At 35.0% G+C, this 17,693-nt stretch overlaps 1 protein-coding gene across 4 annotated transcripts in view; it reads right to left on the reverse strand.

The window, feature by feature from the left end:
- Positions 1–6,187: 6,187 nt before the first annotated feature.
- Positions 6,188–17,693, reverse strand: part of LOC106066828 (uncharacterized) — a 40,241-nt gene continuing 28,735 nt past the window's right edge. For 3 of the 4 annotated variants that reach the window (XM_056029321.1, XM_056029322.1, XM_056029319.1), the window contains 2 exons: positions 13,264–16,877; positions 6,188–10,634 (listed from right to left, as the gene is read on the reverse strand). In XM_056029321.1, the coding sequence (XP_055885296.1) occupies positions 13,267–16,877 (3,611 nt within the window). In that variant the 3' untranslated portion in view covers positions 6,188–10,634; positions 13,264–13,266. The remainder of the gene's footprint in view (positions 10,635–13,263; positions 16,878–17,693) is intronic. The other variant, XM_056029320.1, reaches the window with a different exon arrangement.

Raw genomic sequence — 17,693 nt, forward strand, 5'->3', positions numbered from 1 at the left:
TGATCCCTCCAGAAGCTTCTCGTATAGATGACATTTTTTAGTCTAACTAGGACGTGTGACGTAATGGAATTTTTTTCCTTTGACGTCATATGGAGTTAATTCTTTAAATGAAATGCTAAAAGATTTCACTCGGTGCACCAATGTCTATGAACTCTCAACAAGCTGCTCGTATAGATGATATTTTTTAGTCTAACTAGGCCGTGTGACGTAGTGGATTTTTTTCCTTTGACGTCATATGGAATACATTCTTTAAATGAAATGCTAAAACAACTCGGTATAGTAATGTTTATTAAACCTCGTAATGTGACTCGCATTTTAAAGACATAATAGCTAGATTTAGATCTAATCTAGATTTTTTACACCAGATCTAGATTTTTTTTTACGCTAGAGCTAGATTTTTCACACTAGATCTAGATTTTTTTTCTTACACTAGATCTAGATTTTTAAAACTAGATTTAGATTTAAGTTCTAATTAAAATCATTATAGAATCTAGATCTAGAATTACTTGGTCTAGTTTAGAATGTTTGTTGTTTTACATGTTTCGGATGTTCCTTCAGAGTTGTAGTCCAAACCTCCCGTAGGACGACTGGGGATGGGAGCGGGCAGGGTTTGAACCTGGGACCATCAATGAATCCAAACGACAGTCCAGCGCGCTAAACCGCACTACCACGGGGGCCGCCTCTCTTTGTAATCTTGTTTTGTAAATGTAGTGGTTATATATATGGCTCCTTCTGTCTCGGAACACAATGGATGCACCCAAATGAGTCACTGGCTTTGGTTACGTCTTGAGATGGGGCAGGCCCGGCAGGCTCTGGAGTGACTGATTAAGACAATTCTAGAGAGGCAGAGTTTGCCACATTTTGTGCATGTATATTAATCTATCCTAGGGCTAGCTGACAGGGCAGATTTCTTTTTCTTTCTCTTGGCTGACGCAGCTTCCTTTATCTTGCGTTCGGCGAAGCTTGTACCAGCACGTACAGTCTGTCTCCATGCAGTCCGGTCTTGGGCTATCTCCTCCCACATACTTTGGTCGATGCCCGTGGCTCTCATATCTCGCTTGTAGACATCTCTGTAGGTTAGTCTTGGGCGGTCCTTGGGTCTGACTCCCTCTGCAATCTCAGCGTATAGAATGTCTTTAGGGATTCTTCATGTGATTGACATGACCGACCCAGCGTAGTCTTCTCTGTTGAAGGAGAGCATAGATGCTGTGCATGTTGGCCCGTGTCAAAACTTCCTGGTTAGTGACACGATCCCTCCAGGAGATGCACATAGGCAGCGTAGGTGGAAGCTATTTAATCTGTGTTCTTGACGCATGTAAGTTGCCCAGCTCTCACTGCCATAAAAAAAAGTGTGCTCAGAACGCTGGCATTGTAGACCAGGATTTTTGTTGCCGTAGTCAATTTTTTTTATTTTCACTCTCACGCTTCGAGAGTTTGCCATAGCTATTCCATATTCCTATTCTTTTTGTCAGCTCAGTGTCTAAATATAGGCAACTGGCTATTGTTGTTCCCAAATATGTGAATTCCTGCACCACATTCCAATATGTATCACTGGTATTTCTGCGACATCTTGTGACAGGATTTCAGTCTTGGGGAGGCTGTCATCTCTTGGAAGGCTAAACTCTTGACAAGCAGCTGCCAGAGCATTCACAAGCCCTGCAATCCTTCTTGTGAATGACACATGAGTGCGGCATCATCGGCGAACAGCAATTCCCTAATCAAGATACCCCGTCTTTTTGTTTTGGCTTTAAGGCGTGCCAGGTTAAATAGCTTTCCATCGGATCTATTGTGAATATATACTCCATCTTCCAGAAATTTAAAAAGTGTTGGAGCCAGAACACATCCTTGTTTTACTCCGCTTTTGGTGGAGAATGGCCTAGAGGCGGAACTGTCAAATAGTACGGTGCTCTGCATATTTTCATAAAAAGCTGACACTAGTTTCCGTTGTTTGTTTGGACAGCCGATTCTCTCTAATACGGCAAACAAGCCAGTTCTGCTGACAAGGCCAAACGCCTTGGTCAAGTCAATAATAGCTATAAAGAGGGACTGCCTTTGTTCTCTGCTTTTCTTCTGTAGCTGCCGCAGGGAGAATATCATATCTGTTGTGGATCTACCGGCCCTAAAGCCACACTGCGATTCTGGATAAACTCGTTCTGCCAAGATCTGCAGCTGCTTCAGTATTACTCTGGCATAAGCCTTCCCAACTATGCTAAGAAGTGAAATGCCTCTATAACTGTTATAACTGTTACAATCGGAGCGGTCGCCCTTATTTTTGTAAATTGTTACCATGTTGGCATCCTTCAATTCCCGTGGGGACTATTCCTTGCTCCCAGCACAAACTTAGCAGTTCTTGGATTGGCTTGATTAGGACATGCTTTCCAGCCTGAATGGCTTCTGCAGGAATACCGTCTCCTCCGGGTTCTTTCCCGTGTGCAAGCATGTCAATGGCTGTGCCCAGTTCCTTTACAGAGGGTGTTTCATCTAATTCTCTCAAAACTGAAAGTGTTGGAAAGTTAGACAAAGCAGTTGGTGAGGATCTGAGCGCTTGTAAATTGTTTGGGGTGGGCTCCTTCTTGTATTTTAGCATGGCTACTCTCTTGTTTCTAGTGGCATTTTCCATTTCTGTCAGACTTGCTTCAAACCAGTCTTCATTTTTCTTTGTTTTGTTCCCAAAGACCAGTGATGATGTTTGGCACATAGCATCACGCATGAACGTCCACGTTTTTTCTACCTCACTCACTGACAAGTTTTTAAAAGCTTCCTCTAATTTCTTTGTGAATTCGATGCGTTGGGGAAAAATAAAGGCGGTTGGTCATTGTGCTGGCCTCATGGCTTTTGACAGTATTCACAGAGAAACTATGTGGCCAGTAATGAGACACAACGGAATCTCAAAATAATAACAATCATCAACAAATCTTCATGTACATTCAAACAACAGAGTTAGACAGGCCTTTGAGTGGACCCCCCCCCCCCTTACCTCCCCCAGAGGCCGGAGCACAAGACGCAGAGGAAGACAAACAAACAAAAAAACAGAAAAACAACTGGTGACGCAATGTACTTCTTTAAAGCTAATAGGACAGGAAAGAGATGGAAAGCCAATAAGTGACTAACAAGAGACCGTGGCGGGTGGCGTATTTTTACTGTGGTCCTTGATGGACACAATTTTAAAGTAGGCCTACAGATGATGATTTAAAAAAAAAAATTCGAGTAATTAAGGACAGCATTAAAAATCCCAAATAGAAATTACATGATTTAATAATAAGAAAATGCTTTTTTTTGTATAGTGTAGGCATGCAAATAAGAAGAAAATAAACAGTTTTTCTTTATATCTTATCAACTTTTTTAGAAAAAAAATTGGGGGGGGGGGGGGGGGGGGCTATTTTAAGCTAAAATGATTAAAAAATAGTTAAATTTCACGTCAAGATTTCTTGAAAACTACTGAATCTAGTTTAATAAAACTTCAGCTGTTGATTATTCAATACTAGTAGAAGGTCGTGAAGCAGAATTAACCATATTCATTGAATAGATAAAAAGTTACAGCTCTGAACATCGTTGTGGCCCATTATTTCATGTTTTTATAGGGGGGTAGGCATAGAAGAAAATTAATTACTCTAAAAATTTTCAACGTTTTGTATTTATTCTGCTTCATTTTCATACTTGTATATAGAACATTATTTGTACCAATTTTCAAGGTGAAATATTCATATATAAATTTTTTATCACGCCATCTCTGAACAAAAAAAAAAAATGAAAATGGCTAATAGGAAAAAAAAAATCGATATATATATATATATGTATAATATATATAAAATTACAAAATAAAAAAAAATATTTAAAATACTTCCACTTTGAATTTGTTCAGAAATGAATGCTGTATAATATTCAGTTATAAAAAAAAATCAATAATTTTGTCCCATAGGGGGGTCGCAAAACACCTATTCAGGTGTACCTCGGAAAATAGTAACGAAAACTCTGGTAGAGCTGACGTGTGTGGGTCAAAAGACCTAGATGACTCAAAGAAAACTCCAATATTACAAACTACATGGTCAAACGGAACCTGATGAATAGTGAATCTGTAGTCTTCACTTTTGTAAGATTGTTTCGAGTGCCCTCTTTTCATTAAGCTTGAGTTAACATATAAAAAAAAAGATATTACGTCCCGTTCATGTGTCAATCTAGTCATGCATGTTCACCAATGACTTAAACTCTGCTTAGTCGTTGGTTTTCCTGGCTGATTCAGGCAACCCATTCCATTCTCTAATGGCACTAGGGAAGAAGGAGCACTTGTACGAATTTGTTCTAGTGTATGGAATAAGAAATGTCTTTCTCAGTATTTCATTAGGTTTTGTTTTTCTATTTGTAAGTTATGGTTTAGTGTTTTATCTATTATAGCTTCTTTATTTTGTATTCTTCTGTAAGTTTAGTGATTTTACTTCGATGGGCGGGAAATGTAGTCCGCATGCCAGACAATCGCCTTCCCAAACGACTTCTGTACGGAGAGTTGTGTGCAGGAAAGCGCTCCCATGGAGGTCAATACAAGCGTTATAAAGACACTCTTAAGAGCTCCTTCAAGGAATGGGATATCGACATTTACGGCTGGGAAGCACTAGCTCTCGATCGCTCCTCATGGCGTGAAGCTGTGAGTCTCGAGATTTGAAGCAAGAAGAATAGCCAAGGTGAAAGAGCTCCGACCAACAAAAAGCTGAGAGAAGAAGCAGGCCTATCTGCAGCTTTTTAAAGCGAGGATTGGACTTAACAGTCATCTTCAAATAAGAAATGTGCTCATCTTCGATCACGAAGGAGGAGCTATATATATACTCTAATCAAATTGGAATACTCTTCTGTTATAAATCTCAGTGCTCTATTTTGTATTTGTTTTAGTTTCTTTGTTTTCTTGAGTTGAGGTATCCTATACAAAGGATGCGCCATTCTAATATTGGCCTAATTAAAGTTAAATATCATTTTAACTTTATGTTTCATTTGTAAAAATTTCTTTTAAAGCCCTAATGTTTTGCTTGATTTTTTAATAATTTCATCGACATGGAGATCCCATGATAACTTTTCACACCACCACTGAGTGAGAGAATGTGTACATACATTTGTAAGTTATGGTAGTGTTTTAAGTGACTATCATTTTAGAATGTAGATCTCTATTTGTAACACAATATCATATGGTTCAGTCTCAAGAGAACTTTGTGATTTTAATTTGCTGGTAATCACTATTAGCTTTCCAGAATTTATACTACCGGTGCTTATTTTCTACTAAAAGAACCATTTAATACCAGACTTTAGAACTTTTTTTATTGATCAATGGTATACAAATACTTTTTAAATGTGAAGGAAATTATAATTGGTTATTTAGATACTTGAAACTATTTTTGCTTCCATACTTTTAAGTCAAAGAACTTTAGTACAAAGTTATGGTAAAAGAATCCATTCGATCTACTAATACTATCTCAAAGAAGGGCTCAATTTCAGATTTTTCCTAGCTTATCTAGGTTAAATTCTCTATGATCAGATCTATGCTAACTCACATGTCTAATATTACAAATGAATGAACATTTATATTTAATTACTAAGCAGTTGTTAATAACACTATTCAATATGATCGTTGTTTAGTTAAGGACATAGGAATGATTTGAGACAAGGTGGACAGGATATGGCCCATTTAAAAACAAACTATATGAATCTCATCTAATTCTTAAACTTTGCCACAAAGAACCATGATTTAACTGCATATATGAATCCTATATTATTCTTGAACCTGTGCCATACAGAACTATGATCTAACTATATGAACCTCTGCCACACAGAAATGTTCTTATTGAGTAGCAATTTCTCTCAAAAACAAAGGCTTTTTTTAAAGCACTTTCAGATGATATGATAATTAAGACATTCAGTATTTTAGACCAGAAATGTATTACTGTCCAAGAATGGTCAGAATTAAATACTAAATTGTGTTATTTCAAAATGATTATCTTGCCTGACAGTATTGTAAAACCTTAATCCCTGTCCATTGGTCTTTTATTTCAACATAATCTATTGTTTTGCCCTGATGACTCTTATATTTTCAATAGTTGTCTTAAAAGAATGGATTTTGCAAGCCTGACAAATACATATTGTCATACAAAATAAAACAGAATCATTCAGTCACATTTGTTCAAAGTAAAAAAATAACACAAAAATGCTCCAGTGGAAAATTTTTTTTTTTTTTCTGAAACATAAAACATACATCTAGCCACCACAGAAAAAAAAAAGTTCCATTTAATGTTACATCTGCTTCAACAAATGGAAAGAGTCATGAAAGAAAAAAAAAAAAAATTGGTTTATGGTCAGAAAAACATAAAAGTACACACAAAAATAAGTGTCAAAAGTTCAAAGTACACAAATTGTTCATTTTGAATATAAATTTGACCTAGTTTTTTTATGTTGCTTTTTTTAAAAATAGTTTCTCAGAAATGTTTAGATTGCAAATTATATGTAGGTCAGTGTAGAAAAAAAAAAACATTAAGTTACAATGCTTATGACTTCACAGTTATACTCGCACTAGCAGAGCTATGATGAGGCTCAGAGGGGACAAAGATGTAACAGCAACCCCACAACAATTGCCTCAGTTATTAGGAACAGATGAGTAAAGATGAAGAGTGCAGCAATAATCAAATGAAGATGTTCTCAATGCTGCATTGAGGTAGGTTAGCATTGGCCTTGCTTTAGACATTATTAAAAAAAACATATGTATGGCCCCTCACAGAACAGATTTAAATAAGTCTCAAGTGTCCCATGATCTCTGGCCATAGTGTATCTACTGCATCTCTTCCACAGATGCCAAGTCGCTAGATAAAATATAAGTAAATGCTTAGCATTTACTAGAACAGAAAAAGTAATTAAATAAAAATATATGTATTTGCCTGCTTGGCTAATGGCAATGGTGAGTGTTATAGTCATGATTCAATATCATTGTTGTTTGATCACAGTTGCATTGATTTGGCCACAAATGGCAGATGTTGGATGGTGAAGTATGTATTATGATTCAATATCAATGCTGTATGTCTTAAGACTCAAGGCAACAATATGCTTTGCTTAATTATTTTTTCCTCTGCAGTTCTTACTTTATTTAAAAAAAAAAAGTTTTATAAAGAATATATATACCATTATATAAACATATCATTACTTTTCAATTATATACTAACAAGTGCAGATTAAATAAAACTCCATTTAAAAAATTTCATTTTCGACACTTTAGCATAAATTAAAATGTTTTTGTTTTAAAATATTTAAAAAACAAACAAGTGTATGATCAAAATGAAAAAAAAAAAAGGTTTTGACAGGACACAGTAACTAGTACTAGAACTCCACTGTGTTGATATAAGAATTGTTAGATGACTAATAGTGATACATATCAACCAAAGCAACAGGACAAAAGCGAAGGACAATCTGAATAAGCAATTGGGGTGACAACCAAGTCTAAATTGTACTAACAGATCAAAAGAAGCAGAGACCAAGTTAAGGCTAACAAAAAAATGGAGACACTAGAGTTACAAGACAACAAATCATTTTTTTTTTAAACATTTGAAACCAAGAATTTTTTTTTTGAAGTGCACTAGCAAAAAATATGTTTTTTTAATTATATTAAATGATACATTTTAATTGAATAATTTAATAATAAAATTTTATATTTTTCTGTGTTTAAATTGGCGACTGCAAGAGGGACATGCTGTCCAATATCAACACAAGTTACAATAGCCCTGGCGTGTTTGTATCACAGGACGAGGCTCAAGCCTAGAGCCTCCACACAACACAAACAATACTGACTGGATCACATCTGTCCAACACCTTCAGATAATGCTGTCATCAAGGAATAAACAAGCTAAGTTCTAGCAGACGGATACAAGCCAACCTGTCCCAGCCTTTATTCCTTCCAACAATTCCAAGCCTAGGGAGTAGCAGTGTCTAAAGAGAGACTACACACAAAAAAACAGGAAGTGATTCCACAAGAATCTTTTCTAGACCAACAACATTTAAGTATGTTGTGAACACTAAACATTATGTAATGTACACAGCTAATAGTAATAGAGTTGTGTATGTACAAAACCTAGACACATTCAAAGGATATTTGCTCAAGTTTATAGAACATTATCATCTGTAATTTATGTACAATATTTAAACATCAGGCTACATAGGGGAAGAAATGACCAAGAAATTACCAATGTTTACATTAAAATTAATAATAATAGATACAATCCTCTTAAAAAGTCTTTTTTTTTAATATAACATTTTTGAAAAATTTGTTTTTTTAATTTGACAATATTTTCAACAGGCTTGAAGTTGTTTCACTCAAACAAAGCAATTTTTTTTTTTTGTTTTCTCAAAACCCAACAAGAGGACATTACAAACAGAGTAAGCAAAATTTTAACAAATTGAATTATCCACAATCTGTCCCTGCTAACTGTTTGTTATGAAGCCACTGAAATACACACCTGAGGTGTGTTTGTAACTACATTCATCACACATTTATTAACATAATAAATATCTGGATAGATAGAAACATTCAGAAAGAAATCCCGTAATTACAACTTCTTTCAGTTACTAAACATAAAAAACAATTGGAAAAAAAAAAAAATATTTCGCTTGCCATTCATCAAAAAGTAATTTAAAAAAAAACATTGTAAAATTTTTCAAGGTGATAAAAATTTAAACAAAACCTGACACCAGGGGCACTGAAAGCAATAAATAACATTGATATCAAATATACACATTATTTCAAGCCTACAATTTAAAACATGTATTGGACGTTGGTATTTCAACTACATTGGAAATAAAATAAAATGTTAACTTACAGCCTAGTAAAACCTGCTTTCAAAGTCATCTATACACAACATCTAAGTAAAAAAAGATGCAAACAGTGTCTTGGGACCATACACAAATGTACTGAATATTAGTTAACCTTTCACTTTTGAGACACCACAAAGTTTTGGTTTCATCGTGATTTAGAGTAGCTAGATATTAATGTGGTCTATTTACTGGGTCCACAATCATATAAAATGTTTAAAGATTATTAAATTATAGGTATCTTGATTTAAACACTATAAAGTTTATAGTTATCCTTTGGTGTGAAGCAAAATCATTATGACTTTAAAAAAAAAAGTCTAATGTTTTAACTTCTTTTTGATAGCAACATAAGGAAACTAACCAATTACATTGAGGAGTTGAAAGGACACGTTTATTACCCAAAACAATTTTCATTCATCCCCACCCCATAATAGAAAGAAACATTGTTCTTTCTAATGTAGGTGGGTCTATCTCTCACATACTCAGCATAACAGATAGATGTGGTCTCATTAATAACATGCTTTATCTAATCTCAAACACTCAACAGTTCATGCAGTATCTCTATTTGATACACATAAATAAATACAATTGAAATATCCTAGACTCTAGAGATGATGGGGAAATATATGAATGAGTCATTCACTGCTACCCTATAAGGGCAATACAATAATCACTTCAAACCAAATCAATGGATTAAGTACAGCTATTTGGAATTAGGGCTGTCCTCAGCAACTGCCTGACCTATCACCATTTACCCGGCATTGCTGTTTTGTTATTTCATGGCATAGTATTAGCATTCTTATTATTCATAAAGATGGGGGAAGAGGAAGTACTTTTAGGACAATGTGATTCATTGATGTGTTTTATTGAAAACAAAACAATAGGACGATATAAATTGTAACTCAAGGATGCCATTTGAGTACACATGCATTTCTTGAACAGGCTGCCTTTAGAAAAGTAACAAATAAATGAAACAACTCTAACCATACAAGGGTCTACCACTGTGCTAGTTGAAAGTGGCCATACAAAAACTCATCACATTAACTTCTCTTGGATAAAAAAAACCGTACAAATACTCTCAATGTGTTTTGAAATGAACACATCAGCAAAGTCATGAACTCACTGGATAACACTCAACACAAACTATTGTTGCAGCTTGCCCTTGTCCCAGTGTTAAAGACTACATCAGGTCAACATGCTCACTGACATCATCCTTTCAGCCCATATAAATTACATATAATACTGCCTTTGAAGCAGTAAGCAAAAAAAAAAATAAAAGAATAAAACTCAACTAACTGGAATATTGTACTGTAAAGTGTACAACTGTATAAAGGGGACAGAGGGAAGGAGGTCTGGGCAGAGGGGGAGGGTTAATGCTATCATAGACACATCTTGTAATTTTCGAAAGATATGGTTCAAGGGGGAATATTCTATTAAGTATAACAAGACACAGATACTCTATGTGTGTGTGCCTCTCTTGTTTACACATACTAACACACTAATCTACTCAAGCACACAAGTTCAGTTTTTTTGTTGGCAATAATAGAAAAAATTTCTCAATAAAAAAAAAATCAATACATTTTAAAAAGTTTTTTTTTTGGGAGATGGGGGGTGAGGGACAAGTTTGTACAGTGGTTAAAATACAAAACCCAAGTATTCTATCAAAGGAAAAAAAAAAGCTACAATAACAGAGCGTAAATGTGTCTGATTGAAACACAGCCATCATTGTGGGTTTGTCATAGTACTGCTCACTGCTATCTGCCCATTCTTTGTTGGCTTTGGCATGACGACAATCCATCGCAAATCTGGGAGGAGAGTAAAAAAAAATATTACCAATAAAGATTTCCAGTTTAACTACATTGATATTTAGCTCCATGGCTTATATATATGTATTCATATATAATGAAAATAAGACTATTTATACAACACTGCTTACAAAAATACTCTAGGCTTTAGCTGTTTTTTTTTTGTTTTTTTAAGATTGGTTTGGAATTGATTTTTTTTCTTACATTTATACATATCTCTATCTACACAATGGTAGAAAGTTTAATTAAGAATAGGAGAAAAAAACAAAAAAAAAAACAACGTGCATTATAAAGACATGTAACTGAAACATTGGCAAGTTCTATATCAATGGAGGGTTTCAGCTCTAACTCATGCCATTGAGTAGGACAACAGTCGCTGTGTGCTCATGAGAAGAGTTGGACTAAGAAACAGACAACACCAAGTCTAAGTGTCACAGTGAACAGATGAAAGACATTTTTAGTTCACTTTTAGTTTTTAATACACACACAAAAAAAAAATGTTGAAATACTCCAAACATGTGTCACTTGTCATCTGAAACATTTGGTTTCTAAAACTACTCCTCTATTCACATTAACTGATGAGATTGTTATTGAAATAAAATACATGCAGCTGATTAAGGATGGTAAAAAAAAACATAACTGAAATAGTAAGATTTGATTGATTTTTTGATTTGTGATTTGAGGCACATCTGCACAATTTAGGCCATGTCGTGCCTGTAGTAAGATTTGAAACAAACTTTTTAAACAGTTATCTTTTTTTTTTAAACTTCAAAAAAATGTTTTTTTAATATAAAAATTGTGAAACTGTTGACTCATGCAATTTGATTAGCTAAGATCCAAGTTTAAAACTGTGCACATGGAGAGAGACTACTAAATTAACATTCATAAGAAAACAATCATAAGAAATTGACAGAAATAATAATAAACAAAAAAAAAAGTGAGACATGGATTATTGAGGTTATATATATATATATAGTTAATCCCTCTAAAAACAAGAAACAGGATAGAATGAAATCTACATAGTTATTTAAATCTAAGGGTAAAGCATTCTTAAATTTGAAACTGTTTTTGCTGGTGTAGGCCTACAGCTATAAACTTTAATCCTTGACAAGTTTACTATTTACTAACTACACTAATTGGTGGGGGAAAAAAGTGCAGTATTATATGTTGCAACATCTTATGCTTATCTAACCCTTTCCTTAAAGTATTAATAATTTAACAAAAACATACATGTTTATTTTTATATATATTTGGTTTATTGACTGTTAATAGTAACTTAATTTACAACTCATTAAAATGTTCATTTTAAACTGAACTATAAATAGAATAATAAATCTAAGTTTAGTGTAAGAATATTTAGGAATTTACATACATGACAACAAGTTAGTAATTTAGAAATAGAACATGTTAATTTTTTTTTTTTATAATAAGAAATATTATAGAGATATTAACTACTTGTCTTTAAAGTACTCTTACATATCATGTTATAGATAGTCATAATACTATGTAAAATGAATATCAACCAGGCATCAAGCCCAGATAGTTCTTAACTTAAGAAACAGAGAAAATAAATTATCTGAAGGCTTAATTTTTTTCAAGGAACTATATTATTTCTCAATCCAGTATATGTATTGAAGATATCTACTATTATTATAAAAAGCTGTCCAGTAAGATAAAAAAGTCCTAAAATATTTGTTCACATGCATTCTAGAGTGAGATAAGCTTTAATTGAGAAACTAAGTTCTTGAACATTTGATTTCATCTAATTGTGCAGAGATACAAAATAGTGACATTAAAAAAGCAAAGAATAAGTTCATTTTCTTCTTTTTATTTTGTACACAAACTTTAGAAATGATGGTGGTATGCGTAAAGAACTTTAGCTATATATTTGTAAATATTTATGATTATTCAAAGCCTACAAAATGAAATGCTGTGTTACTATTTGAAAACCCTAGTATTATTCAAAGCCTACAAAATTAAATGCTTTGTTACTATTTGAACATTTAGATTAGAAAAAGCAGGACTTTTAGATGTCTTGACAAATAGGGAGATCAGTTTGAAACACTGGGCTGACTTTGAAGCAATGTTTAGATTAATTTGCAATAGTTTTGGATGGAACAGCTAAAGTCTTTGCAGCTTCATGATTACATCAGAAAATTGTTAGCATACAATTCAAGCCAGTGAACAGTTTTGCAAGAATAGAGAAAAAAAATGAATGAAGAGGGTCTTTCATAGGATAAAAACAGTACATGTCAATGCTTATGTTCTTTTCTGAGGATGTAGGTATTTGTTTCTTTCACTATAAGTATACAATCACTGAATGTTACTGAGACACAAGAAAAATAACCAGAAATATAAATAACTTTAAAAACAAAAATATATAATATATATATAAATATATGCAAAGTTAAAGCACCACTGCCAGCAATACAAATAATAGTACTACACAGAGAACATTAAAGCTGATCAAACTACATAGTGAGAAGGGGGAAGGCGACTCTAGCAAGGGAGTACTGAAAGTTAAATAAAAACAAAAAAATTTGCAAAAAAATATACTGATTATGTCAACAAAGACTAAAGCTGGTGAATATAGACAGATGCCATGAAAGACCATAGAGAAAAACCATACCCATTAATGATGAGGGTGGATTTTGTTGTGATAGTAGTGCTTGTGCTGGTAGACACGACCCAAACCACAAGATGATCCTAAACCTATGCGATAAGGGGGATGATGGTCCCACTGACCTGGCCCATACGACTGGTCCACTGCTCCATGAGGGTTAAAGTCCTTGCCAGTGTGGGAATGCTCAGCCAGGCTTGGATCACGAAATCCAGTAGGATGCCCTGGAGGACGAAGCGGATGCCTGGTCTTGTTGAAGCGCGGCAGTCCACCATGGGGGTATGGTGTGTGACCATGAGGGCCAATGGAGTTCCATTGTGGCAGGTGGTGTCCTGAGCGAGGTGCAAACCCTAGCCTACTGGTGTTGGGTGGCTGCAGGCCATGAGAATGAAAGTGATGAGGCATTCCATGGGAGGGGGGTAACTGAGTTCGCTGAACTGGCAAGATCTTAGATGGCTGGTGGTGATTATAAGAAGGTTGCAGATGCTGCTGTTGCTGGTGATTGCAAGACTGCTGGGAGAATGAATAAAACTGAGGTTCAATTAAATCCACATTTTTCACTTCTTTGACATCTTTTGTGCATAAACTATCAACACCTGAATGCTTGCTGAATGATTTCATATGTGTCATCACTGATGGAGTTTGCTGTGGGCTGCATGGCTCAACAAATCCAGCTGCAACACTCATTTTTTCACAAGTAGTTGCACAAAAGGTGGACTCCACCACAGGACTTACTGTGTTATACTTCCTGTTCTTGACTGAGCACGGTGATAACAAAGCAGTGGTTGTACTCGAGTTGGATGTTATTAGGGATGTGTGGTTGGCATTATGATCTTTAACTATAGTCTCAAAATCTCTCACTGCCACATTCTTTACTTTATAGACTGAAGAATGCTCTTCTTTAATAGTACTGGTAACCAAATCCAAAGAATTTGGTCTAGACAATGACACATTGGTAATTCTTTTTAAGGAATCCTCTAGATTCTCTGAGTTAAGATCTGGTTCAAAGTCTGGGTTATTTTTAGTATCGAGGCTGGTTTTGGTGTCATTACTATGGATATTTCCTGAATGAGTTATATGCGCTGTTGATGAGCTTACAGCTGAGTTAGGAGAGAGTAGAGGAGTATGTAAAGAAGGAAACTGCTTCTGAGTACAACTGCTATTTGGGCTTTTTAACAAGTTAGGACTGCGCATTGTATCACTAGTAACCATCTGATACCCTGAGCTCTGTTGTGTGCAAACTGACAGAGGAGATAATGCACATCCCGGGCCCATCCTGAGTTGGTTGTAATTAAAGCCAGTCACACTTGGATTTGGCATAGGAGAATATTGCACAGTTGCTATAGGTGGAGAGCCAATGCTCAAATTGATAGGGGGATTCAATGTAGATAGTTTTCTGGGTGGCGTCTTCTTTACTTTATCCTGGCAACGTCTGCGTTTTCTTTTCTTGGTATCATCAGAGCTGCTATCTGAGTATGAACTACTGCTGCTGCTGGAATCATAGCTTGACCCACGAGATGATGAACTGCTGATACTTGGGTACCTTGATCTACTCTGATGGTTGAACAGTGGCGAGCCTGGGGGGGTATGAGGGCCTTTTTTAATATTTTGTGATGGAGGCTCCTCTACAGCTACCTCCATTGCCTTTGTAGTTTGATGACTTTCTTGTTGAGACAATGTAGTGTCTTCTGATATTTTATCAGTTGACATCAAAGAGGTATCTGTAAAAGGAGAATTAGGGCAAGAGTTGGGTGTTTTTTGAGGAGTTAAGGGCAAGGAGAATTGCTCCACATCAGGGAATGTATGAGTAACAACCTCCTTGTTCAAACATGCATCTAAAATATCATCAGGACACTGTTTAGAGCTGCCATCCTCAGTACAGAATGTCATGACATCTGCACTATCAGTGTCCCCATTGGCAGACATTGAATTAGGAGTCAACATGCTATCAGGGCTATCTAAATGGCTTAACTGTATCAAAGGATGATCTAAATTTTCCTGATTTGATTTGATAAACTCTGATGGACATACCTGTTGAGATGAAGACATGCCTGGACTGTGCTCAACTTTTAAAGCCTGACTGTTGTTACACATCATGGCAGAGATTGATTTCTCTTTAGAATATGCTGGTTCTTCATTATGTGAGTCTAATTTGGGGGATTTTTTCTTCTTATTTTTTTTCTTATCGGCATTGTAGTTCTTAGCATTGGATCTCTTTTTAGAACGAAAGGAACTGCTTGAAGAATGTCTACTGTTAGACTTAATGGCAGTTTTATCACTTGACTTTGATGAGCTTCTCACTGACTCTGTGGACATATGACTACCTTTATGAAATAATGAGTCTATGGTGTGCCTTTTGTTATGGTTAGGGGACACTGAACCTCTTTCTTTGACTCTGGGAGATCTAGACTTTCTCACTGGGCTGGATGATCTGTGTTTCTTAGAATGAGATCTACTGTTACACCTTTGTACAGAGCGATGGGAATGTTTTTTAGATTCTTGGTTGTTATGGAAATTTGAGTTGACCTTTTCATTGCTCAAGTCTGTAGTCTTTTCATTTTTGTCTGTAACTGATCGTCTCCTTAAAACTGGAGGAGATATAGCTCTTTCTAGTTTTGGTGGTCCAGGAGATAAATCTCTTTCTTTTGAATGTCTTGCATGACTTTTAGAAACCTTTGAGACTGTTTGTTTTTTCACAGATGTAGAAGACCAATCTCTTCTTTTGGGCTGGTCAACTTTTGTAATGGAACTTTCAGGAGTCTTGCTTTGTCTTAGTTTAGCTTTGAGATCATTAGCATAAGTTTTCTCAAGTTTTTGTGGTTGACTGGAATCTTGATTCATTTGATGGGCACTATCATTTAGAGCCCTGGACTTGGAATGAAATACTCCAGACTTGTGATGCAGAGAGACAGAAGTTGAACTTTTTTTGTGCTTGTCATCTTCAAGTAAAGTCTGACTAGTTTGTGACCCTAATGTCTTTTCAATGTTCCCGTTCTTAGAATTGACAGCACAGTCCACATGATCATTACATTGCTCCAGTGGTTCATCACTTTCAAGTGAATCTTTTGTATTGTTTTGTGTCTCCATACAAACTACATTTTGTGCGCCAGAGGCACCTGCATCCAGCACATGTTCACACTGTGACGTTGGTAGAGTCACATCTATTAAACTTGTATTGCACTTTTTATTATTAATACTATTTAAAGAATGGTTCTTTAAAATTTCAATTTCACTCTTGGTTTCTGCCATTTTTTCAAGCTTTGCCTCACGCTTCAATAGCACTGCCAAACTTTTCCTAGATTTGTAGGTGCAACCTTCCATTTCCATGTCATTATGAAGTGAATCAGAGTAAATGAAGTTGTTCTCATCAGTTTTACCTCCCTCCAAAAATGTCAATATTTTGGCATAGGGTTCACAAGCTCTACTAGTTGAGGCATGAAAGGATCGAGTCTGTCGTCTCCCCACATATAGCTTTGAATCTAATATGTCAACTTCTGACGGGTCCTCATTTAAACACTTATATGTGCTTGGTGCCAAGCTACATTGCTCGTCCTGTGCCATACCTACATCTACATCCAATTCAGTAACCACTAGCGAGTTATGCAGCGGTGACTGCAAGCAACCTGAAGGAGAAGAAGGAAAGAAACAAGAAAGAGGAGCTACTATTACAAGACTCCTTACAAAAAAAGGTAGAAAAATAGCCAGGAATTATCATTGGACTCAAAACAAAAAAAATGAAAATACACAAGGTTAACATTTTTTTTTAAATTTCTTTAACAAAAAAAATGGTCTAAAATATTTTATATTTTGAGCAAGGTGCATGGAACAGATGTCAGCCATTTGTGAGATGCTGAATGGGGAAAAACTCTAGATGCTGTGTATATTATGTGATATGAAAAGTCAAAGATACCATGGTACATGATTATATGTATACAGGTTTTAATGAATAATTTGTTTGGTTGGAGTAAATAAAATTGGTTGAAAGGGTACATTGTTAATTAATCAGTACATGAATAGAGGAGAAAATCATACAAAAAGTAAATCATTATGTCTGCAAACTATCTCAAAGAAATAGTTTCATCTAATTTTGTCTATCTGTCAACAATGTCATCATGGGATAGCTATGGGACAGTTAAAAAAATAAATAAAGGACTTGTCTTTTATTTAAAAAAAAACAACCTACTGATTCATTAGTACTGATAACAATAATAATTATTTCAAAGTATAATTTAATGTTACGCTAACTTTTAAGTTACATACATCTTTACATAGTTTTTTATGACAACATACATTGACATCTTAATTAGTATTAAAACGTATTCAAGTAAATTTTGCCAATATCATTGCAAAATGACCCAAGATCACTGCTTACATTAAAAATTGAGTGTGTTATTTAACAAATTAAACTAGACGCAAACAAAACTTGAGCTCTAAAAGAC

Source organism: Biomphalaria glabrata, chromosome 5 (assembly GCF_947242115.1).
Source record: "Biomphalaria glabrata chromosome 5, xgBioGlab47.1, whole genome shotgun sequence".
Taxonomy (NCBI): Eukaryota; Metazoa; Mollusca; class Gastropoda; family Planorbidae; genus Biomphalaria; species Biomphalaria glabrata.